This window comes from Coturnix japonica, chromosome Z, assembly GCF_054131305.1.
Source record: "Coturnix japonica strain WE chromosome Z, WE-NBRP24, whole genome shotgun sequence".
Taxonomy (NCBI): Eukaryota; Metazoa; Chordata; class Aves; order Galliformes; family Phasianidae; genus Coturnix; species Coturnix japonica.
In genome coordinates, this window is record NC_140702.1 from 49,328,732 (window position 1) to 49,353,533 (window position 24,802).

The following is a 24,802-nucleotide window of genomic DNA, read 5'->3' on the forward strand; positions in this document are numbered from 1 at the left end:
CGGAGGGTGGCGGGACGGGACGGGACCGGGTCGGGCAGAGCCGCGCCGAAGCCTTGCCGGGCCGCCATGCCCGGTGACTCCCCGGCTGTCAGCAAGCCCCCGGACGGCGCCGGGCCGGGGGACAAGGCGGGCGGACTCGGTAATAAGGCGGCGGCCCAAATGGCGGCTGCCCCGGCGACGGGCAAGAAGCTGCCTCGTCTGCCCAAGTGTGCCCGCTGCCGCAACCACGGCTACTCCTCGCCGCTGAAGGGGCACAAGCGGTTCTGCATGTGGCGGGACTGCCAGTGCAAGAAGTGCAGCCTGATCGCCGAGCGGCAGCGGGTGATGGCCGCGCAGGTGAGACGCGGGGCGGCGGAGCGCTGCCCGCATCGCCCGCAGCTCCGCGCCGCGCGGCGGGGCCGGGGCGAGCGGGGACGGGGCCGACGTGAGTGCGCTGCCCGCAGAGCCGGGGCCGGGCCGAGCGAGACGCTGCCCTTCCGACGGGAGCGGAGCTCGGGCAGCGCTCGCTGTTAATTTCTTAGCGCACAGAAATGCGGGGTTTCCTCGACGCTGAAGGCGGGCTGCTTCACCTCTGCGCGCCGAGTGGCAGCGGAGCGCGCCTGGCAGCGCTTCTGACTGCGCTTCTGCTTTAAAAGTGGCTGAAACTGAAGCGCGCTTGTGCCCTTTCAATAAGTGAATCTGTTCGAGAACTTCTAATTAACATCACATTGGGCTTTCCGTCCTCTTAGACAACTTGCTTTTAGCTAGGCAACAGCCTACTCGACCAGTTATTAGCAGCTCTCTTCTACTTGCGGCTTTTGCATTCAGTACATCCATTCGTTTTCTGAGCCTGTGTTGCTTTAATTGAGCTCATTTCTAAAAAAAAAAACAGATTTTTTTTTTTTTTTTTGTTCTTTAACAGTGTTTTCCAGAATCCCCTCATGTTGCGTTCAGAGGTTCAGTGTTTAGCCAGGTACACCTAAACCTAAATGGCAGACCCGCGGTGCTCAGCAGCAAAGCAGGCTGCGTCCCGTCCTGCCCAGGACTGCACTGGTGACATCTGTGCTGTTACTCCCTGCCGAGCTGGGAGGTGGCACCGAGGCCCTCCCTCCCTCACTGAGCCGTACTGAAGCGGGAGCTGCATTGCTTGTACTCCTTCTGATGTGTCCCTGCAGCAGTCCCCCCCGCACCAGAGGAATGCTGTGGGTCAATGCTGTTGACTTGAGGGGTCAGAGCAAGGAGTGGGGTTGAGTCCTGCAGTGTGTGCACGCACACCTGTCTGGCTGTGTGCTGGAGCTTGGCATGGGCAGAGCCATGCTGGACTGCCTCGCTGCCCAGAAGTCTGCTGGGGAGCCCTCAGTGACTGCTGAGCACGGCACATACAGAGCAGCAGAGGCAGGAAGGAGGCAGAGAGCCATCTTGCAGTGTCCCAGTGAAATCCAACACACAGCACACAGCAGCAGCAGTTCTTGCTGCTTCCCCAACACTGCTGTTGCTCCTGTTTAGCACCTGCAAGGTCTAAAGGGTTTCCAGCAGGGAGCTGCAAGGTAGCCCAGCAAACTTGGGAGAAGCACCAGGTTGCATGGATAAGCCCTTATGAAGAACTACCTTACAGCAAGGCAGACCAATTTCTTGTCGCTGGGAGCTGTTTGTCAGCAGACTGTGGTGCTTTTGACAGTATGCTCTAACCAAGAGCAGCTAAACCATCAGCTTTGCTATATGTGTGGCTCCAAAATTTTATGGGTTTGTTCACATTTGTTTGCATGGAAAAGGGGTCCTTGGGTTTGAGTCCTGCTTTGCTGCCATTACACACTGCTTGAGCTGTACGTCTGATTTCTCATTCCCAGGTTGCGCTGAGGAGGCAGCAAGCCCAGGAAGAGGAGCTGGGGATCAGCCACCCCGTGCCCCTGCCCAGCGCGCCAGAGCCAGTTGTCAAGAAGAGCAGCAGCAGCAGCAGCTCCTGTCTCCTGCAGGACAGCAGCAGCCCTGCGCACTCCACAAGCGCAGCAGCAGCAGCAAGCGGTGCACCAGGTCAGTGCTGGTGAGGGGCCACTGCTCCTTTCTGCCCAGCTCCATATGCTGCCTGCAGCCACGGGGCTGAGTTCCCCTCTCCAGCAGCTGCATCATGCTGCTGGTGCAGCTAGAGAAGGGGAGGAAACCAGCGTTAGTCCCTCTTGTTTCATTTTCACTTGAAAAATAAAATTAGCTCAGTGTAGACTAGCACTGCATTGAATTTCATGGGTTGCGGCCCATGGTTGTGGATGGGATGGTGGCAGTCTTTCCACCCCACTACACCTCTTCGGCTGCCCAGGGAGGTGGCGGTGTTACCGTCCCTGGAGGTGTTCAACAACCATGTAGATGTGGCATTGAGGGACATCAGTGGCGTGGTGAGGAGTGGCTGATGTTGGGCTTGGTGCTCCTAGAGGCCTTTTCCTACTTAATGACTTTGTAATAGGCAGAAAAGGGGAAAAACACACACACATAAAACAAAATGTAATTAATTTTTAATAATCTGTGCAATGTTAATAATACAGGTTAATATTCTTTTGAGCTAAAGAGGTGTTTCTGAAGGGGACAGTGCCTTGCATTAAGTGACAATAGCACAGCAACTGAATGTGTGTGCTGCTCCACAGGCCATTTCAGGCCATGCAGAGGAATTTATTTGGGAAGCTTTTGGAAGAGCTGTTTGTTAAAACAGTAAGTACTTACTCTGAAAGGACAATCAGTGAAATTGTCCAATTTTCAACAATGTTTGGAAGCTTTGATCCTAATTGTTTTTAAAGCATCAGTAGAGGTATCTGTTTGCCCTGCTGTACTATTTTTTATTACATTTAATGAAGTTACAGTACTTTAATGAAAAGCATTCATTGAGCTCAAGGCAATCACGTGCTGGTATAGAGACCAAAAATGTGAAAATGGCTAATTTTAAGTTCATTTTAATTATTATTTTGGGAGAAGGGATGAAAATAATTTTAAGTGGCTTATGGTCATCAGTTTCTTAAAATAGATTTTTCTTAGCAACTAAAGTACTCGATTCTTCAATGAGGAGTGCTGCTTACATCTGCAAAGTATGGTATGTTTTGCTTTCAGTTTGTTGTAGAGATACATAAGTATCTGTGTATACCTTTTGGCGCATGGTTTTTGCGTCGTGTAAAGGTCTCCTGAGGCTGGTAAGAAACCACAGGGTTTGGTGTGACATGAGACTCTGGTTACAAGTACCGGGCTGTTTCATGACCAGCTGCTTCATGGAGGTGTTGAAGAAATGTGTAGATGTGATGCTTAGGAGCGTGATTCAATGTGCATGGTAGGGATGGGTTGACTATTGGATTTAGATGGTCCAAGAAGTCTTTTCCAACGGCAATAATTCTGTTATTCTGTTGTTCTTTTATTGCTGTTCTGTCATTTTACTGGTACCCTATAGGCAGGCAAAGCAAGAGACCCAGTCTTGAGCAGAAAATGGAGGAAGGACAGTAGAAATTATTTGGTATTTGGAATTAAACCGACACAGCACCGAAGAAATGAGAAGGGGCTCACTCACAGCAGGTCCCACTCATGTCAGAGCATGTCTCAGAGTGCCTCAGTTTGGTAGGCTGAGGTGTGGATTTTGTAAGAGCTGACAGTAATTAACATAGGCAGAGTCCAACTTTTCTTTGCAGTGGAAGCCAGCAGCTCTCTGCCAGCCCTGGAGAAGTCCGGGTCTCTGGGAGAGCTGCAGTCCCTGTATGACACGCGTTAGAGATCATTTTGACAGAGGTAATTCTGTTCCTTGGGTAAGTTTTTGACTTCACTAGAGTCGTTTGTCTTTTGAAGTCCACCATGCAGAGCACTGTTCGCTGCTGGAGGAGTAATGTGTGAAGGAGTCACACAAATCAGACAGTGCCAGGCAGAGAGTCTTTCCTCACTGTATCCATTTTATCAGCAAATCAGAAATATTACAGCACCTGCAGAGGCCAGAGACTGTTTTTCAGATGCCTTTGTGACATGCATTTTTTGAAGGGGGGAAAAATAAATTATTACAGTGGTAACATAGGGGTTTGCCCGTTTTCCTTCTCAAGCTCAGCAGCTGCATTTGTTTTGGAAGGGACATGTGTTTCCCAGGAGAAATAACATCCATCTGGGCATCTGTAGGGTGTTGGAAAGGGGTGGGCACGTCTTGAAAATATATTTTGCAGTTTCTGAATGTTTTCTCTAAAAGAATTACAGGTTGTTTGAAAACAATGGCTATTTAATCATATTGCAGGGCATCTAAAGCAATTGTCCTCTGTAGGGCAGCTGTATTTAGCAAATTTGTGAAACCTAAGGTAAAGGTGGTACAGAAGTGCTTAAAATGTGCCCTTGAGACATCTCAGTGCAGTGCTTTTAAGCCTGGATCCTTCTAGTTACATGTCAGTTTGGTTTTCCATCTCTGCAGGTTTAATACTTAGAAATTGCTGGAAGAAAGGAGCGTGGCCATTCACAGAGGAAATTCAGATGAGTGCTGTGCACACTAAATGGAGGAGACATGCTGCTTTGCGCCTTTCCTCCCTTTTGGTCACATATGGAGAGTTGTGTTTGGCCTCTGTGAGATGGGTTAGATTCAAGAGAGGTAATGGAGAGTTCTGGAAAATACTCCTTTTTTTTCTTTTTTCTTTTTTTTTTTTTTCCTTTGCTTTTGTTCTCCCAGTTTAGAAGCATCCAGTATAGGCAGAATTACTGTATGCTCCTACGTACCTGCTCCTCCTTCTGTGTTCCACAGGGGTCTGTTTGCTTTGCTGTTAATAACAGCATTGTTTACATGCCTTTGTACTATCGCTGGCTGACAAGTTTAAGGTACTGTCAGCAAATCCAAGTAATAACCCTGCACTTGTTATTTCCCTTTGTTACATTTACTATGCATGGTAGAAACAAAATAGTTTTTTTTTTTTACCTTGCTGTCTGTAGATTTTTCCTTCATGTTGAAACTCTTTGAGGGATGGATGGGATTTTATCTTGATAATTTGTCTTCTCTTCCTTTGCTTTTCTGTTACCTTTTCAGCATGATTGTACCTAATTGGATATTCTGTTTTTCGTTGACATTTTCTGTGATTCTTGTGATTTCAAACATTGCTGCTACAGGTTTGTATTCATCGTTGTGCTGCATTAAGTAATAGGATGGAAAAGAATGAGCTATTCTAATCGAAAGTTATAATGGCCTGATTAAAAAAAATAACATATTTTTTAAAGAAAATCCTTTTAAGTCTTTGTAGTATAGCACTACATGCAGTCAGAATCTCAGTTTTGTCAAGTAAGTCTCATTCTGGTCAACAGATGAGCAAGATGAGGAAGGTGCTATGAATGTTTCACCATGAAGAGTGTTCAAGTAGTACAACAGACTGCCCAGAGAGGCTGTGGAGTCTCCACCTTGGGGGGACTCAAAACTCAAGGGAATGATACAACTGTGAAGGCAGCTTCAGGGGTCCTTTCCAAGCAAAGTTATTCTATGAGTCTTCAAAATGCCTACATTTATTTTCTTAATGACAATATTAATTTAAAGATGATACTTGCTTTGCCTAGCATGGTGGCTGCAGGTCTTGGTGAGTCTGCAGTGGTCAGTGTTCATCACCCTATGCTCTCCTTTGCTTCCTCATTGCTTTCCAGTTATCATTTTCTCCCCTTGTTTATCCCAGTCCTTTACCAGTTTCATTTGCTGTCTGCCCTCTGGTTCTGCTGACTCTCCTTTAATACTGAGAGCCATGAAACCCCATCTGTTGCTTCCTGGTGTTTTTACCTAGCTTCTCCCATAGGTAACAAATCTGTTCAAATGAAAGATCAGGATTGAGTGTGATATGTCTCTAATTAGACTGTTGACAGCTGGAATGTTTGACCCCTTGTTCCTCGTGGCTGGACTTGATGATCTTGGAGGCATTGTCCAGCCTAAATAGTGTTAACTCTAACACACACACATGTGCATGCATGCACACACACAAAATCTTTTACCTGTGATCAACGCCTTTTTTATCCATAACCATCTGCTTTTTTTCCCAGCTTATCTTGTAACAAGACATTGCTTGTTAAGTAGGAGGTTGTGTTTGCCTCTCTCCATTGACGGTTTAGCCATACTTGGGAACACCACAGAAGAGTTTTGAGCATCTCATTATAAAAGGACATAGATAAATCTGAAAGGATAGAGGGAAGGGTGACAGAAATGATGTATGGCTCGTAGAAAAGGAGACTAAGGGTGGATATAACAGTCTATAAATATTTGAGAGGTAATAATATGGAGGAGGGGGAGGGATTATTTACAGTGCTTGAGACAGCATAACAAGGAGCAACGGCTTGAAACTAAAAAAGACAAAATTAAATTAGACAGTAGACACTTTTTCTCCTAACTAGAAGTGCAATTAGCAATGGAGTGACCTGAATAAGGACAAGGAGTTAAGTGAAGCATAATCATGAGAGGTGTTTAAGAGAGTGTTAGCCTGAGTTCTCAAGTGATTAATATGAAGGTAAATTCTGATCAACATGCAGGTTAATCTAGATGACGGAAATCTCCTGCAGCTTTGTCATTTCCTGCTTGATGCATTGCCTGTGGACATTGTTTGACCGTGTTAAATAAATCATAGTGTTGCAGGGTTCTGCATCCCTGATTAGTTGTTTCCAGTTAATTCTCCAGTTAATTCTTGCTAAGGTTGCAATTTCTCATTTCAAGTAATATTCTTCACTGTCTTTGCAGCTTCCCATGTGTGTAGGTGCCTGTGTTTCTCCTACTAACTTCTGAAGTGTCACAAGTGCTTATTAAACAAAGCACAGACTGTTTGTGTGCTGCATTTCTTCTGTATCAGTGAAAGAGATGAAGCAAGTGGTGATTTCCAGAGATGAGTCACTAAAAGAGGATGATTTATTTTTCCCCTTCAGGCTTTTACTGTGTCAGAAGTTTCTGTGGATGTCTAAATAACAGCATGAAAAGATACTGAGAACTCCATAAACAGTTGTATTTTCTTGTGCAGGAGGTATCAGAGGGCTCATCTGAGGCTTTCTGCTCCAGATTCAGATTGTCCAGAGAGCTGAGTTCTCCAGGCTTCTCCTGCAAAAGGCAAGGGAGTTGGTTGGAAGCCCTTGTTCTTTGTACTTTGGATGTTCTCCCATCATAACACTGATATTTGCATATGCGCATTCACATTTAGAGAATTATCTGTGTTGGCTTGTGGTTTCCTTTTGTCATTACGTGCACGAAGATAAAGACTGAAGCAGGAATGGTACTGAGAATTTTCTATCCATGGGCACATAATTATGCTATCTGCAGCTAAGCTCTTGTTCCTTTCTGTGTCCTTGAAACAGTTATTAGGGCTTATCTGAATGTGTGGGGCTTTCTTGTTTTGAGAAGAGATAGAAGCAGGGAGTGAAGGCATGCTGCACGCTTCCTTGACTAAGGATTGGTGTGATTCCTTTCTTTTTTTTTCATGCTTTCTAGTACCTTAAAGACTACATTCTTTTGCTTTATTTATAAACTTGCTCCTATATTTACATTAGTGCCTCATGTTCCATTTTCAGTAGATTTACTGTTTTATGACCTGGTGACTAAAAATGCAGTTTTGAAGATTTCCGAACTTTTTAACCTCTGCACTTTGCTAAACTTTCTCCTGTGTTTTAGTATCTGCTGGCCTTAGTCACTATTGTGAATAGTTTAGTTATGTAAATACAGACAAACACTGTTCTTGCACCTGTCTGCTTTGTTTTCTTAAAGAGCTTGTGAAGGGTCACTTAAGTACTGAGCTTCTTCTCATGTGAAATGAACTGAGGGTAGAAGCAAAAGTATTTTGTTGTTTGGGTTTTTGTTTGTTTTTTTAATCCTGCCTCTAGTTTCCGTTTATACTACTTGTGTTGCTTATAGCTTAGTTGTAATCATTTGCTGTTGGAGCTCCTATAGTTATGGCTGATGTACCAAGCAGTACCATACTGCAGTGCTACTGATGTCCCAGAACCGTGGCTGATGTAAGCTGTTGCAGTTAAGTTACTGTGCTTTTCAGTTTTCCAGCTGTGGAGGAACAAAATTAATGAGTGCTAAGTTTGCATTTTCATGAAGGCAGGTTTTCTGGGTCCAGATGGTGTTATTTCCATGCAGTGATCCTATGCAAGGGTGATGTGCATGCATAACATTTTTTTCACTATGCTCGATGGGTGTCTCTAGCTAACTCCTAGAAAACTAACTCCCGGAGGTTAGTTTTCCTACCATATCGAAGTTTATAGCACTCCTGATATTCTTTTTACTTTTCTATTTGGTTTTCTTTAGTAGAAACCTGGGTTTCTGTTATCGTTCGACTTATAATCAAACATGGACTCTAGCTAACTCCAGCAATCATCCTACTCCCTTCAGTTTTTTAGTGTGAGCCATAATGATTTTATCCCAGTCATATTTCCTCCAAGGTCTCCTATCTCAGATATTTGTAAAGCCTTGCCTCCCTTCCAATGTCTCTTTGATCTCCTGTTAATGACTTAGATCCCTTTACATTTAATCCACACTGAGTTTCTTTCTCCTCCTCTCAATTTTGCTTCTTTGGACCTGCAGGTGTCCGGGCTATTTGTTTTTCGTTTTCTTTTTTTTTTTTTTTTTAATGACTGTCTAGAATTTTTATTTTCTTCCCAGATTTCCTTTCTCTTTTAGTTCCTTCCTCACTTTTCTAAAGTTGAATGTAAGTTTTGCTTCTGTTAAACACAAAAGTAGCATGTTGCATGCCTGTTAAGTAGTGAATTAAATGTTCGTACATGAAGAGGAATATATATATATACCTGTACATACACATATATGAATACACACATATTCTCCCAGTGGTTACACTGAAGACTAAGAACAGTGCTTGTTTTTCGTGCTTCTCATTTTCTGAAGCCCTAATTTTATTTGAGCTAATCCTGTTCATTTCCATGGATTCAAAACAGTGTTCAAAGATTTTGAGTGCTTCTTCTTTTCTTTTTTTTTACTTAATTTTTTTTGCAAACAAAGATTTGAATATAGTTGCTGTAACTCTCCTAGAATGACTGAAAATACATGTAAGAAAAGAGCAGGCAGTGTCCCTCAGCTTTCCTAGAAAGATCCACTGCCTATCTCTGGTTAGCTGCAAAAGATCTTGGAAGTGAAATTTGCTGCCACAGACGTCTTATTGAAAACCTGAAGCCTGCCCTAAGTGTGGAAATAAAAAATTACTTTCTGTAGATTTTATTTCTTCAGTCATAATAGGAGGATTTCTAAGCTGCTTGCTAAATGCTTGCAGCAGATCATTTTTATGAAGTGTGCACTAAATGTGAACAAAATGTGCCTTTTCCACTTCTGCCAAAGTCAATGGCGGTATTTTAGCTCCTCTTTAGCTGGAGTTAGGTTGGGGTATTGTGTAACTGGGAAATTTATTATGCCAAGCTGAAGTCTCCTAGTTGGGATTCTTCCTCCCGGCTTTTTTTTCCCTCTCAAATTACATTTTCCTTTGAAAGAACTGTTTTGTATATAGTAGAATCTTAAAATTGTGAGGTTTTAAAATTTTGTCAGATTTAATGGCGATTTGGCCCATTATGGGATAATAATTCTACATGTGGAAGAGAGGAAGACATGGTTAATAGATATGGTGACATTCTGCTTTCATCCTCAGCAGTAACTAAAGTCAGTAGGATTGGATAACTTGAATGCAGTTTTTTTCTTAACAAGTAGAAAGCTTGACTGAGGATCTTTCTGGTCCTTAATAATGATCTCCTGTAGACTTTTAACACTGGGGAAACTCCTGAGGCCAGGGAGAAAGCTAGTGCAATGGAAGCATTTAAGATGAGCAGCTGGAGTAGGATGGATGTGTGGCTACAAACCTGTAAGTCTGATGATTTGGTTTTGTATCTCCTGACATCTTAATTAAGAATCTGAATTGACAGAAGATACATATTTTGTGAGTTAAATGGTTTTAAGGGTTATCCTGCTGGTCTGAAAGGGTAGTTCTGAATGGGCAGTGGGGAGTCTAAATAACACAGTACTGTTTATAAGAAAGTATCACAGGAACTGCTCCAGGCTTTGAACTCTGGCAGCACTTTTATTGATGTTTTGTAAGCAAAACCTAGAATCACTGCAGTGATGCTTCTGAGTGATAGAAAGGCACATGGGCTAGTGGGCAGTGCAGAGTGCAGAGTTTCAATACAGAAAAGTTTGGTTAGATAGTCATGTGCAAAGAGGCATTTTAATGTTCACCAGAATTAAGAAATGGAGGATTCAGTCCTTTTTCAGCACTGCCACTGTAGAAGAGCTGGTTGCCTATTGGATAATGGTAGTTCCTTCTGGAAGTGGATGGCCAAGGACTGACATGATGAGGAGAGTTTCTCTTCTACCTGAAGTTGGTGAGGTGGCTGTGGGACTTTTGGGACTGCTTGCTGGCCAGTCCACTCCATGGTCAGGAGCATCACTGAGCTAAATAAGCTTAAGGCTGGGAGAGGATGAGGGTGGTGTCCTGTTTGCTTGCCCTCCGGGTTTCTCTTTATATGGGCAGATACATAGCTGTGATCTAAATCAGCACACCTACGCTGAAGCTTGGAAGGCTTCATGGTGGAGACACAGGAAGACACAGCAATTTACTTTGCCCTTCAGTGACCCTCTCCCTTAAGATTTAATTAATCTCCACTGTGACTGTTCTGAACTGGCTGTGCCTTTGAAAGCTCAAGTTAGAGCTTTCTTTGTCTTTTCACTAGATGGGTTTGACTTTATCAACAAAAATGGTACTTTGTGAAAAGATGGTGTGTTAGGACACAGGCAAGGCAATAAAGAAAACCTTAAGTCTGGAAGCTCCTGAACTTCCTTGAAATGTGCTGTCTCTATAGCATCAGTTTTATCCTGCAGTGCTTCTTGGCTAATGCTGTTTTGGGGAGATTCACCATCCCCTTTAGCCCTGTGGAGTTAGGAGTGGAAAAGCTGAGCCCAGGGCAGTGCTTGTTTGAGTCAGGACTCCAGAGTCATACTTAGGAGGGGAAAACAAGTAATATTTGTTCCTCAGGAGTGAAGATGGGTATTGTTCGGGCAGTGGAACAAACCTTGAGAAGCAGGAGAGCCCAGCCACTGACGTCTGTGCGGATAAGGCCAGGGCTGCAGACAGAGAGCTCCATTATGCCTTGCTGCTGATAAGGCCTGCCGAGCTGTTACGCAGAGCTGCTGCAGGGCCATGGGCAGGCCACAGCTCGCTGCTGTGTCTGGGGCAGTGGGAGGGTAGGTGCCTGATAAGGAGAGAGAGGAGGGACTGGGGGTCTGTCCCTGTGTGGGAAAGGGCAAGGTGCCTGGGGTGGGTGCAGACTTGTTGCACTACCATTCTTTATTTTTAATATGCATTTCATCTTTAAGGAGAGTAGTGTGTCTGTCTCGGTTGGGCAGCCATGTTCTTGGTATGGGCTGAGATGTACCTAGACTCTGTTGTGTCACTGCTGTTTGGGCTGTGGTTAATCTCCTGGGCCAGGAGACACAGCTGCATTTAGTACATGTGACTGATACAACTGGTAACAGATTGTTTTTACCTCTCCTTCTGGTAAAAGTTGCTCATAGCTCAGCTAAGCGCCCAAGCTTCTTTGGGTGAGTGACAGTCAGGAAGAAGGAACAAAAATGGCTAATTTGGCTTTTAAGATCAAGACAAGACTTGTTGGCTGTTATGGAAGGGAAGGGAAAAACACACTTTTTTTGAATGCTTTGTGACTGCAACATATGGAAGAACTGCACATTTGATTTTCCTTAGGTGAATGAACGGGGTACAGCCCTGTACGACTCCAGAGCTGGGCTTTGGCAGTGGGTCCAGCGCAGTCCTCCAGGTTGCTGTGTGCTGCTCTGCTGCTCTGCCCATGCCTCTTCTGTTCAGAACGCCAAGTCTTCCTTGTGCCACTGCTCCAGTCTGCAGTGCTACAGTGTTGGAGAGCCATGCCTGGAAGCTGCAGGGAAGAGTTCTCACATCAGCCAGCCATCTTTTAGGGCCTACATTCAGGAATGTTTTCGGAAGTCCCCATGCCTGCTTTTCTGCTGTACTTTTAGGGAGAAGTCTTAATCAGAAAGTTGTGCCTTATACTGAAACAATTTATACCGTGCAGCATTAGGCTAAAGCACTTAAGTTTAGTGATTGTTACCAAAATGACATAAAAGATTATCCTGTACTTAAGAAGTTTATTCCATCACACAATTCAAAAGCTTCCAAATACTTTTCACTGGAATTAGCTAAGGGATAATGTATTGAATATCCCTTTCAGATAGGCATGTGTCTTGAGAATATTCAGTCACCTGAAAGAGACGATGAGGGACAGAGGGAGTCAGTTTGTCTTTTCTTGAGAGTGCTGTTTCTCTCCAGGGGTCACATCTCACCATTCTAACACAGCAGAGTGACATGGTGTGTTGATTCACCAGGATTTATCAGCAGAAGCAAATGATGCTTCCATGAAAGGCAGCATCTGGTCCTTAGCTGGGAGCTTTGAGGGAGGGGGAGAAAAAGACAGGATCCTTTCTGCACCCACCTCTAGGTCTGATATTGCACCTCTAGGTCTGATATTGCACCAGATCTGTCTCTGACAGTCAGGGCTTCATGCTGCATTCACAGAAGGAGTGCATTGGAAAGAGAGCATGTTTAAAGCCCCCCTCTCCATTTGCTGAGCTGTTAGCAAATGGGCTTCTGTGTGAAGGAATAGTGCTCTGTGAGGAGATGCTTTGATGGTAGCATGGGAAAGGGTATGAGAAACACCACCACAGGGAAGCCAAGAATTTCTCTGGAGGCCAGTGTTCAGGGTTAGCCATTTGCCGCTATAACCTTCCTCAAATTCACACAGAGAGAATCTGGCCTCTTTCTTTTCCTTTTCTTCTCTTCCTCTTGCAGGGAGGTTTCCGTTTCCCACTCCTCTTTTCATTTTTGCTGCAATGGGGAGGGGAAAATAGAGAAGGTATCTGTGTGTAATATTTTGTATGGTATCACTATGCAGGGTGCATACAATAAATCACTCATTACATGCTTAGACAATTTACAGCCAGCTTTTGTATGTGCTGTGACAAGTACTCAAAAGGTCAAAAAAGCTTCCTTAACAAATTTGATAAGATAATGCAGTGAGCTGTAACAGCATAAAGTCCTGGGGGCCATAGACCAGAATAGAAGAAATAATTATGCATGGTAATGGGTAATTACAGATAATGGCCTTTTTTGGGGGTGGCAGAAAATACACAGCCCCTCAGCCTTGCCTGGAATGAACATTGTCTAGCACATTAACTTTATAGCAAGCTAAAAGTTCAACATTGGAACCAGGGATAATCCACAACTTCTAATGGAAAGAAAAGAGAATTACTTGTCTCAATCAGCTTGTGAATTTGGTTCCTGGAGGATGTCTCTGCAGAAACTAGGTAGCAATGCCAGCTTTCTTTCACATCTGAAATAGCTCTGTCATGATTGTCTGGTGGGAGAAACATACCGTTCCAGTGTTTCTGATTATTACGTTAGGGAGTGATTTCACAGCAGCCTTATTCAAGGCTACTGTCCGACCTCAAAACGAGCTTTGAATTGAATTAAAGCATTGCCAGACTTAATATTGCCAAGCCAGCTAGTAGAGTGTAAGGGTGCTGAGCAAGGGGAAATAGTTGGGTGCAAATCCAGGACTCTTTGAGGTATGAAGGCAAGTGTTTCCTGGTTGGACAATGGATTTTTGGAATTTTAGCAGCATTGCTGTCTCTGGTAGCGAAGGTTGACAGTGCAAATAGATGCAGACACTGCTGTGATAAGCACAGTCACTCTAAATTGAAAACTACAGCAAATATAAAGTACCAAAGGCTGGAACTCTCCTCACTGGAAACTTACTGTGCTTTCCTATTCCTTGAATAAATGTATTTCTTGAATAGTTGCCTTTCTTTTGCATTTTCAGCAGCATCCTTTGTAGTTTGTTTGCAGGTGGATAAATAATATCTACTGTCTTCATACATGTATAAGAGAACTCACGTCAATCAATGCAGGCAGTGAAATTCCCAATTGTCATATTGCGTGCAGAATCTCTCATGAAATACACAATCAGAGGTAGACTAATCAGCTGTTACAGCCACATCAGTGAGGTAAACTTCGTTACTGCATGCTCCCAGACATTGAAGCTGTACTGTATGTGCTATCCTGATTTTTTTAAAACAGTTCTCAGCTTGCTTCTGTCGCAGGCTCGTATTATCCTCTGAATTCCTAAATGCGATCCAGTAGCCATGCCCTATAGGCAATGCAATATGGTCAGCCTTCTCTAGAAGCTAAGAAAGTTGAATAGTATGGACTTGCTGTGCATCTGACCTCAGCATCAGCAACTCACGCAGGCATGTTTAAATTACTAATATCAGTGTATTGCACAATGTATAACTGGTCCCTGTGAGGACGAGTGTGAATTCAGTGTTTGTTTTTTTTGTTTGTAGGTTTGAAAGCATGTTTGTATAGTTGAGATAGAGACATTAAAATTTCCTGGAAACTTTATATCATCTGCCATCTCAAAAAGTGAAAAGGGAAAGAATGATCATTTACAGACAGCTGTACTGATTTTTCATGCATATCTGCAGTTTGTGTAAATTGCTATGTTTTTTTGAGGTAAATGTTCTGAGACTGGCTTGCATTGACTGCGGACTGGACCACTGTTTTTCACCATGCTCTGCTAAGTGAAAGTGGTAGCCTGTCTCAGGTTATCGAACATATAAGACCCTTACTGTGACTGACCCTGAGAACTGACCTTCCTTAAAAGAAAATCCTAGCCATCCTGAAATGAATTACTGGTTAACTACTATTAATATGCCATACAGCTGGAGAGTCGCCTACAACACTGCAAGATCAATAGCAGTATTTACCATGCATCATATTGATCTTCTATGAAGGAGTGGGTCGTATTTCATACTGTGTACATAGTGCAAAAAAAGTAGCATCGGTTCTCTACAGGAATTAAGATGTAGAGAAGAGGAAAAGAGCTTGGAAATGTAAAGGCACAACTGCACGAAGTGATACCGTTATTTCATTACCAGAGTACTGCTTACACAAGGAGGGCTTTAGACATCCTTGCGTTGTAGACTCAGTGTCCCAAACGCAAAATGAGAATTCTAACAACTCTGGTTTTGTTTAACTGGTCAGTTTCTGCTCCTTCTTACATGAGCTCAGCCCTATATTTTTAGTCATGCCTTAGCTGCAGCTTGCAAAATGGTAAAAATTAGGGTCTTGTGGCAGGTTCTTTTCTCCTGGTTGCTTCGGAGGCCCAGAAGCATTTCCTAGAGTTTCCTAAAGGAAGGTGAAGGCCACCAAGACCAGTGCTCAGGCCTTGCACAGCCTATTGTTCTAAAAGAGCAACTGGAGAGGCAGAGTGGGAGTCTCTTGGCACAGCAGCAGTTGCCTTGTTGAAAGCTTAATTCCTGTCAAAAATTGCTCCCCTTAGAGCAATGAACCTCAGGGCTGCCCCTCACGTGCAGGTGTTGTAATGTGGCAGGCTCTGAAGCAGGGGAGGACCTTCTCCTTGCAAGCGGAGCTATTCATCTGTGTTGAATTACATTTGGAACAAAACAGCTGAGAGCTGCCTTCTTGACCTTGGTATCCTCTCATTGCAGGCAGAAAATGCAGGCAAAGCCTAACAGCCTCCCTTGAGGAGGACAGCTTGCTTGAGCCTTGCACAGTTGAAAGTAATGCCTCTAAGGAGGTTCTCCAGTAAGTGGGTGTCATTTCCAGAACTACCTGCAAGCTGAAGACCAACCAAAGAGCCCCATGCTGCACAAGTTTAGTTATAGCAGGTGTTTGAAGGAGATCTGCAACAGGCTGTGGCCATGTTGTGGATGTTGTAGCCCAGAGGCAGTGCATTTTCCCCACCTACCTGCTGGCTTGCAGTCTTCAGCTGTGAAGAAGCAGCATGGTGCAGCAAAAACTCCATTGGATGTCAATAAAATTAAATCTTCTGGAGCAGGGCTCTGAATGTCTTTTTTATTGAAAGGACTGTTGGTTGTGCTCTTCAGCTGTTAATTCTGCTCCTGCTGGCTGTTAGCACTTCTTTGATGTAGTGGCTGTTCCAACCTGTGCTTCTTTCTGAACTTACACAGCTCAAAAGAATCCCTCAGAACTTGCAGAGCTTTATCCATTAGTAACAAAACTCCTTCCCTGTAACATGTTTACAGTCGTGTATGTTCCATACACAGTGAATATGTAAAATGTATGCATTAGTACTAGGTAATAGAGATTATTCAGCCAGCCTGAAGGTGTGAAAGTGTGGTGCTTGGTTGCAGCATGGCTCTCAAACCTGTGCCATATTCGTGTGCCCCACAGATGCTATCTGTCACACAGCAACAATATGTAATGTCATATTGGTGGGAAAGTTCAGCTTCTAATGCCTTACCACCAACATCTACCTCTGTTATGGTGGGCCAACGTCATAAAATAGGAGGCATTACTTTCAGAGGAACTCTCATAAATGTGTGTTCGCTATGTAGTTACGCATTCTCTTGTTGTATCTGCCTTGGCTGGGCAGTTGATGGAGTGCGTCAAAACTGGACTACAAAACAATACCATCAGAACCTTTTCATCCTTGGAAGTATCATAGGGCAGCAGTTGATATTGCAATGAAGAAAATGGGACTTGAGACAGCCCCAAGGAGCTCCCCTTCCTTTGAGAGATTCAGTGGAAGTAGGCCTTTGCTGAGCAGGCTGCAGGAGTATAGCAGCGTGTTCTTCTGAGCAGAGATCCTGAAGAACACAGGTAGCAAGTCATGAGTAATCCCTCCTCCTCTTTTGCCAGTGGTGTGGGAGCTTGTTCTGCTCTATGGTTTTGTAGGTAAACATTAGCTAAATTTGGGTATGGGGGCTGGCAAGGACTGAGGGCCTCACTGCTCAGGGTTAGCATGTGGGGCACCTTGGCTGATAGTGCTGTGCATTCCCTGCTGCAGTTTTGCTTGGCCTTGTGGCTGTTTGTCTGTTCTAAAGACATGCTGTGAATATGTCTTCTGGCCTGCAGCATGACAGGCAGTGAGGGATTAATAAAGAAAGGATTTTGCAGTAACAAGGGATTGACTTCCAAGGAATTCAGAGATGTGACATGCCTCTGTAGTTCAAAAAGAGTAGCAGGTTGCATCATTATCTAGTGTAAATCATCATCGGGCCAGTTTATGCAGCTTATGCTGCATAAGGACCCAGGATACTGTCTTAACCCACAACTGGTTTTGTTTTGCAGCCTGCAATGTGTAGAAGTGTTGTTCTCAAGCTCTGAGTGAACATTAGTCCACCTGAGCCTCCACCAAACATGCAGCTGTGTTTCTCTTTCAGCTCCAACCTCTTCCTACTTGTTACCCTCTGTCCAGCCCTCAGGAGGAGCAGTGGTGTACCAGAGGGTGGACTGTATTGCTTTTTATGGAGCTTCCTGTTTGCTTGTTAGTTTGTTTGTATATTTATTTATTTGTTTGTTTGTTTGTTTTCCAGAGGGACGGATGCTCATTCAGGACATCCCTTCCATCCCCAGCAGAGGGCACTTGGAGAGCACTTCTGATTTGGTCGTGGACTCCACCTACTACAGCAGTTTTTACCAGCCATCCCTGTATCCTTACTATAACAACCTGTACAACTACTCCCAGTACCAAATGACAGTGGCCAGTGAGCCTTCCTCAAGTGAGACAGGGGGGACGTTTGTAGGGTCGGCCATGAAAAACAGTCTTCGAAGCCTCCCAGCAACATACATGTCAAGCCAGTCAGGAAAACAATGGCAGGTATGATGCTATGGAGGTGTTGTATGGAGGAGTGAAGTGGATGATGAGCTGATTCTGACTGTGTGTTTGATTTAATGGCAGTGCAAAACCAAAACAAGATTATGGGATAGGATTGGGACCCTCTGTAAGAAAGTTAGCCAAAATGGATGGGTTTGATGGAGTACAGTGTAAAGCTTAGACCACTACAGAGACAAGTTAGGGGCACCCAATTGATTTTGTCTCATCTATATCATAGTAGATGATGGGCTGTTTTCAAAAAACAAAAAAACAACTCAAGAACTACCCATCGTTGCATCCCAGGAGCTTCAAGTGTCATTTATGTGAGAAGCTTTGCTCTTCAGCAACCTCTTCTTTAATCTTTCAGGTTTTACACCCAGAGCACTGAACTAACTCATCCCATCAAGTCCAAGAGATCATCATGTTCTGCAGCACTGGTGGCTGTCATTTGGTTGTGGCATAGACTGTTGTTAATGGTGTGTTCTGGTAGTGTCTACTCTAGGGCTTGGTATTTCAACTTGGATAGGTCAAGTCGCAAGCTGTATCTGATAGATTAGCATCAGAGCTTTTTATGCCAGTTCAGGGTTCTTAGTGTATGTAAATTCAAGTAAGGACTCTCTCTCTAGAATTTGATAATTATACCATCTTATTCAGTACTTGTGCAAGACTGGGATAAAGAGGAAATTACTGGTGTGGGATTCTTGACAAAGTAGGTAAAGTCATTCCCCTAACCATGAGTGCTTTGGCCTTGGGCTGCAGTTAGGCATTTTCTGTCTGAAATTCAACTCAGGAAGCTTCACCCTCTGTGTATGTCCATATCCCTTGACTGAGAGCAGGAAAAAGGGAGACATCTCCTGTAGAAAGCAGGCCCTCAAGAGGCGCAGGTTGCATTCTGCAAGGGCACTGCTGTGTAACCACTCAACAAAGTAGAATCAGGCATCCACCAGATCTTTCTGAAGGGAATAGTTGGTATTCCTTTAGGTGACCAGAGTTGCTCGAGCAATTCAGAGGACATTTTAGCTTCCAGTACTGAGAAGCTGAGCTGAGGCCAGGGTTTAATTACAATTACCAATTCACATCACCTTAAGTCAGCCTTTCTCAGCATTAGACACCTTTAATTTCCTGAAAAGGAGGGATCTCCTGGGGCAACAGCTGATGGGGCCATGAATTTTAAGATCTTGGCTTTACAGCAGACTGCATTTAATGTTGTTTCATGTTCCTTTCCATTTAGTATTATTTCATGTCCCCTTCTCAACATGAATCCAGTTGCACGAGGAGAAGACATGTCTCCATTCCTTCTGCTGTGTTAGCCCACCCTGTAAGAGCTTTCTTTTTTCAGTGCATTGATTGTCTTCACCACAGTGACCTTCACATCTTTTCAGTAAGATTAATTGGTAGCAGCCTCTGTAGCTGCTGAATTTGGTGACCAGACCAGGGGAAAAACAAGTCAAATCAAGCTGTGGATAGGATTCTGTGGGTGGTAATGAGGCAAACTGGCAGTCCTTCTTTAGATTTAATTCTGATTATGGCGTTCCAGCTTTGACACCACACATTAGAATATAATAATTCAGATAGAAAGTTATTTCTCTGAAGCATTTACATGATGTTACTGTAGGAAGAACCTAATGCTGATGCTTGAAGTCACTGTTGCCACACAAATGAGGGGCTGTTTTGGTGTATTTCTGTTTGGTGAAATAAAGCTGTTACAGTCTTAGTCCCTTGCTTCACAAGTCTTCCAACAATAGAAGAGTGTGTGCTTTGACTTGATAAGCAAAAAGGGAAGTAAATTATATATATTGACATCCTAGACACTCCTTGCTGTCTAGGACTGGGACCTGTGTTAAGCATGGGGCTGAAGGTGGTGTCCTCTCAGTTCTGTTGACTTATACTTAATCTGAAGATAAAGCTCTTGGATAAGTCCTGTCCTAGAGCCTTTTGGCTTACTGTGAGACTGTCTGTATCCTAACAGCTACCTAACTTTTGACACTTCCATTAGCTTTTTATGTGACTGTGAGGCACTGGAACAGGTTTCCTAGAGCAGTGGTTGATGCCCCGTCACTGGACACTTTCAAGGTGAGGCTGGATCGGACCCTGGGTAACCTGATCTGGCTGTGGTTGTCCCTGTTCATTGCAAGGGAATTGGACTAGATGGCCTTTAGAGGTCCCTTCCAGGGTTAGGAATTCAATCGTTCTGTGATTTTGTGACCGAGTATTCTAGACATTTTGTACGTATAACTACATTTGTTCTTGAGAATACCCATTAAAGAAACAAATGCAATTGACTATTTTCCATGTATTTTACTCTCACCTTGCAGAACCTGTAGCTAACTTGTACTTGGGCCCCATTCCAATTAGAGACATACGAAGGAGATGATAAGGGAAAAATGTGATTGCTGTTGAAGAAGACTGATTTTCTTACACCAGCAAGCTCAAATCCTCAGGAGCTTATTCCTAACTTCCCAACTTGCGGGAGAGATCATGTAGTTCTGTACACAACTTGCATAAATTTACTGTAATCTCATTCTTGGTTTGAATTTGTTCTAGGCCAATCTTAGGAGATTGTTGTGGGGCTAGAGGTAAGACATTGCCTGCCACAGTAACGTCTCCTGAGCTTATAAATGGCCTAAAACCAGAACCCATGTCTGCTTCTCACTGGTAACAGATAACAGGCTGAGGGGAAATGACCTCAAGTTGTGCCAGGGTAAGTTTAGGTTGGATATCAGGAAAAAACTTATTTACAGACAGGTTTGTTAAGCCCTGGAATAGTCTTCCCAGGGATTTGGTTTAGTCACCATCCCTGGATGTGTTTAAAAACCATTTGGATGTGGTGCTCAGGGACATGATTTAGCGGAGGGTTGTTAGTTAGGGTAATCTGGTTAGGCTGTGGTTGGATTTGATGATCTTTAAGGTCTTTTCCAACCTGAGCAATTCTAGGATTCTCTAATTCTCGGTAGCACTAGGTGTAGTTCACGGTCAGTGTCTTGTCTCTTAGGTGCTATTTCTCAGAGGCTGATCTTCAAGAAATATTATCATTGCTGGAGGAATTACAAATCACAGGATTTGCACAGTGTTATGCCAGCATAGCATTGCGCAAATAATCATCAAGAGTTTTGCAGTGAGTGCTAGGCTGCTAGTAGTTGATGGCAGCTGGTGCAGCAGTGCTGAAATGCTAAAACTCTTTGTGATCCTAAAGAGATCTTGTTGTAAAAAGATTGAGATCTCAGCTGCTGCATATCGTTAAACTAGCAAAGGAAGATCACAGAAGTGTGATGAGATCACAGAAATGTGATAAATATTTAAGTACCGTGAGGGGTTTCAAAGAGGCTCAAATCACAGTTTATGAAGAGAAAGAAACCTTGTTTACACCTTGAAGGGGTTTGCTGGCGGACCTGCACAGGCTGCTTCTCTGTAGAGAAAACACATAGCTGTGTCTACATCAGCATTTTTGTTAGACTGCCAGTACTGATTGGTTTGTTTTGGGGTAGAAAAGTTTTCTTAGCCTGTTTCAGTTACAGGTCTGCTTGTGTGGTTGGTGGTGCTGACTGCTCTGGTTAAGGTTTTTGTTTTTTCCTCCTTTGCCCAAATAATAGCTGCATAATGCCTGCCTTGCAGCTTATTGGGCTGTAGTAGATGAGTGTGGGCACAAGCCAGCTCTGTGCTTGCTGGAAGGGCTCAGGCAGTATGGACAAGACCCCCACCATGTGAGCTGGCAGATGCTCACTTGTCCTGGAAGGGCTGCAGCCACAAGGGGAATTGCATACTTAAAGTAATGTAACTTCTGTGTGAAGACAGGCTGTGAGCAGCCTGGCTGTCTACTGTTGGAGAATTTAAAGAGCAAGGGAGAAAAGTCAGGGAGGAAACGTGTGAGCGTGTGTGGGAAGGGATGGGGATTAATGCATCATTGAGCCTTGGCAAATAAACTGAATTACTGAATCTTTAATGTAGATTAATGTCAAATTTCATTAGTCTTTGTTCTTTGCAGAGAGGCTTGTGTACTTCAGTGGATTTATAGAGATGTACATTTTTGAGATATTTCTGTGTGGGTTTTATTCATTCGTATATAATTATGCCAGAAGTTGTATCCATTGTGATTTGATAAATGTAATGAAGGTGATAGCTTTGGCTGTAACCCTTAGGTCACGTTCTGCTGCTTCTCCCAGCTCGGAAGCAGATAATCAGATATACTTGGTGTTGCATCTTAAGAAAACACAGGCTTAGTTGTGAGAGGAAGTGTAGCAGATGTGGTTACTGTGTGTCTGCTTTCCCTCTCCTTCTGTGTGGGCAACTGGACCCTGCCACATATCTCTAATTATTGTTCGTTACAACAGGAATTTATGCACATTCAGTCCAGCTAAATTAATTGAGTTAAATGAGTTCCCTAGCATGAATATTGCAAGTCAGTGTATTGATATGCATTAGAAGCTGGCGCTTCTGGCACTGATCTGTTGACCTGCACAGGGACTGTAACTGGAAAAAGCTGGGGTGGCTGCAGTCTTGTTTTTTAACCACAGAAACAAAACAAAAACCTGGATTGCAAAATGCCAGTCTAATCAGATTTAAGTTCTGTAAGGTGGCAGTGACCCTGGGGGCATTTGACCCACAACATAAGGATAACTGTGACTCGTTGTGCACTGGTGTCCCCCTAAAAACTGTTGAAACCTTGCTGGTTCCTGCAGCCAGACCACTAAAGATTTACAAGGTACTGAATGTGCCTTCACATCTAGGCATCACCGCAGAACTTTCTTGTGTTACTCTGGTAATTACTCCTGTTCTTCAGTTCTGTTTTTATAACGGTTCAGAGCAAAACTGTGAAAAACACAGTGAGAGTCACACTGAGAAATTTTAATGTATTTTCTAATATTGTTATTATTTGGAAGTGAAATAAATCTCATGGCTGTATTAAAGAACAGTTTTTAAGGATTTCTTAAGAAGAAGGAGACATGTAAAACTCCCTTTTGGTAAGTCCAAAGAAACTTGTCTGTGAAAGGGCAACTAGCAGTCTGAACTCTAATGATAGCTACTTCTTGTGTAAGGAAGATTGCTCTTTTCAGCTTCCACAACCTGTTTCTGGCTCAGTTTTTCCCTCTAATAAGCCTGGCCTGGCAAAAAAAAACAACCTCCAGAAATACATGTGAAATGTGCAAATGCATGTTTTTGCACATGTGTGCATACATATACTTTTCACAAGTCACCCAATGCAATCCTTGTTTTATGCATAAGCAGTGTATTATATACTGTATTCATAACATACCCTTCACAGTATAGATTTATGCTAAAAGTATCCTAATGTTTCTGACAGCTCAAGTGTGACATGAATGTAATCCATATTTCTTGGAGGAGCTAATCTAAGCAGTTTGTTTTCCGATACTGCTGATAGGGCTATATCTCTAGATGTCACAGCAGTTGAGATTCTGATGGTAACATATTGTTTATGGGTCACTGCCTTTGTCTCAAAGAATAGGTTGGAACAGGATAGCAAAGGTTAATTAGGTTTGTCTATCAAGGAGGGACAGATATAGATGTCTCTTGTATTTTCTATGCTAGAATCAAAGGAAGTCAGGACAGAGTGTCTTAGTCTTTCCTCACGCTGTAAAATGTGCTTAGTTGGTTTTAGGAATGAAACAAAACCACCTTGAACAGTCTGAGTACAGCCACTTTTGCAAGGGGTCGGCTCACAGGCAGTAGCATTACAGGTGGGAAAGCAGTGGCACTCTGCTTCATAGTTGGGAAACTGAAGCACAGAAGTTTGTTGTCCTGCCCAAGGTTGCACAGCCATTAGGTGATGGAGCTGAAGTCCTTGACATGGACTGGTGGCTGTCTTCTCACCTCATACTAAAAATTAACTTGTGAATCTGTTTGCAGATAACTTGAAATAAATGCAAAATGCAATTCTGTGTCCCCCAAAAATTGTCTTTAATTTTAAGACCAAGGAGGAGATTGTGCAAACTCTTAACAGAGTTCCTGTGGTGTTTAAATAATTTGTTTTTGTTCTGACTTAGCTGTTGATGAGTCATGGGTGAAGCAGATGCTGGGAAAACATGGGCCAACTTAGAGAGTCCATCCAAATGATAGTGGTAGACTGTGTCCTCTTGTTCTGAATACTTTGCACTGTTTGACACCCAGGATTAGCATCTGTGACCTCATACTTTTTTGTCTTGAGGATAATGTCTGTAGTCAGAATTAGATGCAAGCTATTCAGGTCATATTAGGTATATCACTGGTTTGCTTGCAAGGTGGTTGCAGTTGGCAGCTCCCACAAATAAATAATTGGCCATAGGTTGATCTGTGTGGTATCAGTCACCTGGGATGGGTAGGCCATTTTCTTGCTGCCAGGGCTGGGAGAAGGGGCAAGCCAACAGCTGTGCCTGCCTCACCTCTTCTCTTTTTTTCTGCCGCCATCTTTGCTTACTCCTTGTGGTTATTCCTCCACAAGGAAGATGGAGGAATGTCCTGAACCAATGCAGGGGAACCTTCTCTGTGCTCCTCAGGCTATTGATACCCGCTGTGTCACTGTTGAACACTGCTATAGACCTGCACTGGCAGTTGCACTCAGTGATGGACACGTTATGCTTCTAGCTGGACAAGCTGATGCTTCCTGTTTCCCCATACTGATTTTGCAAGCAGACAGAGAAGGAATTTCAGATGCGCACTTTTTTTTTTTTATAAGACTGTTTATTTGTTCGTAGGTTGTATTACTGATGCTTGCATATGTCCATTAATAAGTTACTGAAAGTACACTGTGTTGTACTGTTCAGGGGAACTTGTAAATGATGATTAATCCAGTTGTGCTTCTCGGAGGACGTGTGTCTCCCCCTGAAGTCAGTGAGGTGAATCAGCTCTTTATCTTGTGGCAGGGGCAAGGCATGAGTACTGTGGTGCTGGAGGGATGTGCTAGGTAGAGGAAGTAGGCAGGATTGCCACCCACCAGGCTGCCCAGTGCCGTGTCCAGCCTGGCCTTGTGTACCTCCACAGATGAGGCAGGGATGGGCAATGTGTTCCAGTGCCTCACCATCCCCTTCCTAAGATCTTACTTGAATCTCCCCTCTTTTAGTTTAACACTATTATCTCTGACCCTATCATTATCAGACTATGTAAAATGTTAGTCTCCCTTCTCTGTATAAGCTCCCTTCAAGTACTGGAGGGCTGCAATGAGATC

The 24,802-nt window shown here is 43.6% G+C and overlaps 1 protein-coding gene across 3 annotated transcripts in view; it reads left to right on the forward strand.

Moving 5' to 3' along the window:
• Positions 1–6: 6 nt before the first annotated feature.
• The window catches only part of DMRT1 (doublesex and mab-3 related transcription factor 1), a 50,917-nt gene continuing 26,121 nt past the window's right edge, over positions 7–24,802 (forward strand). For all 3 annotated transcript variants that reach the window (XM_015848895.3, XM_085530760.1, XM_085530759.1), the window contains exons 1-3: positions 7–336; positions 1,827–2,010; positions 17,366–17,649. In XM_015848895.3, the coding sequence (XP_015704381.3) occupies positions 67–336; positions 1,827–2,010; positions 17,366–17,649 (738 nt within the window). In that variant the 5' untranslated portion in view covers positions 7–66. The remainder of the gene's footprint in view (positions 337–1,826; positions 2,011–17,365; positions 17,650–24,802) is intronic.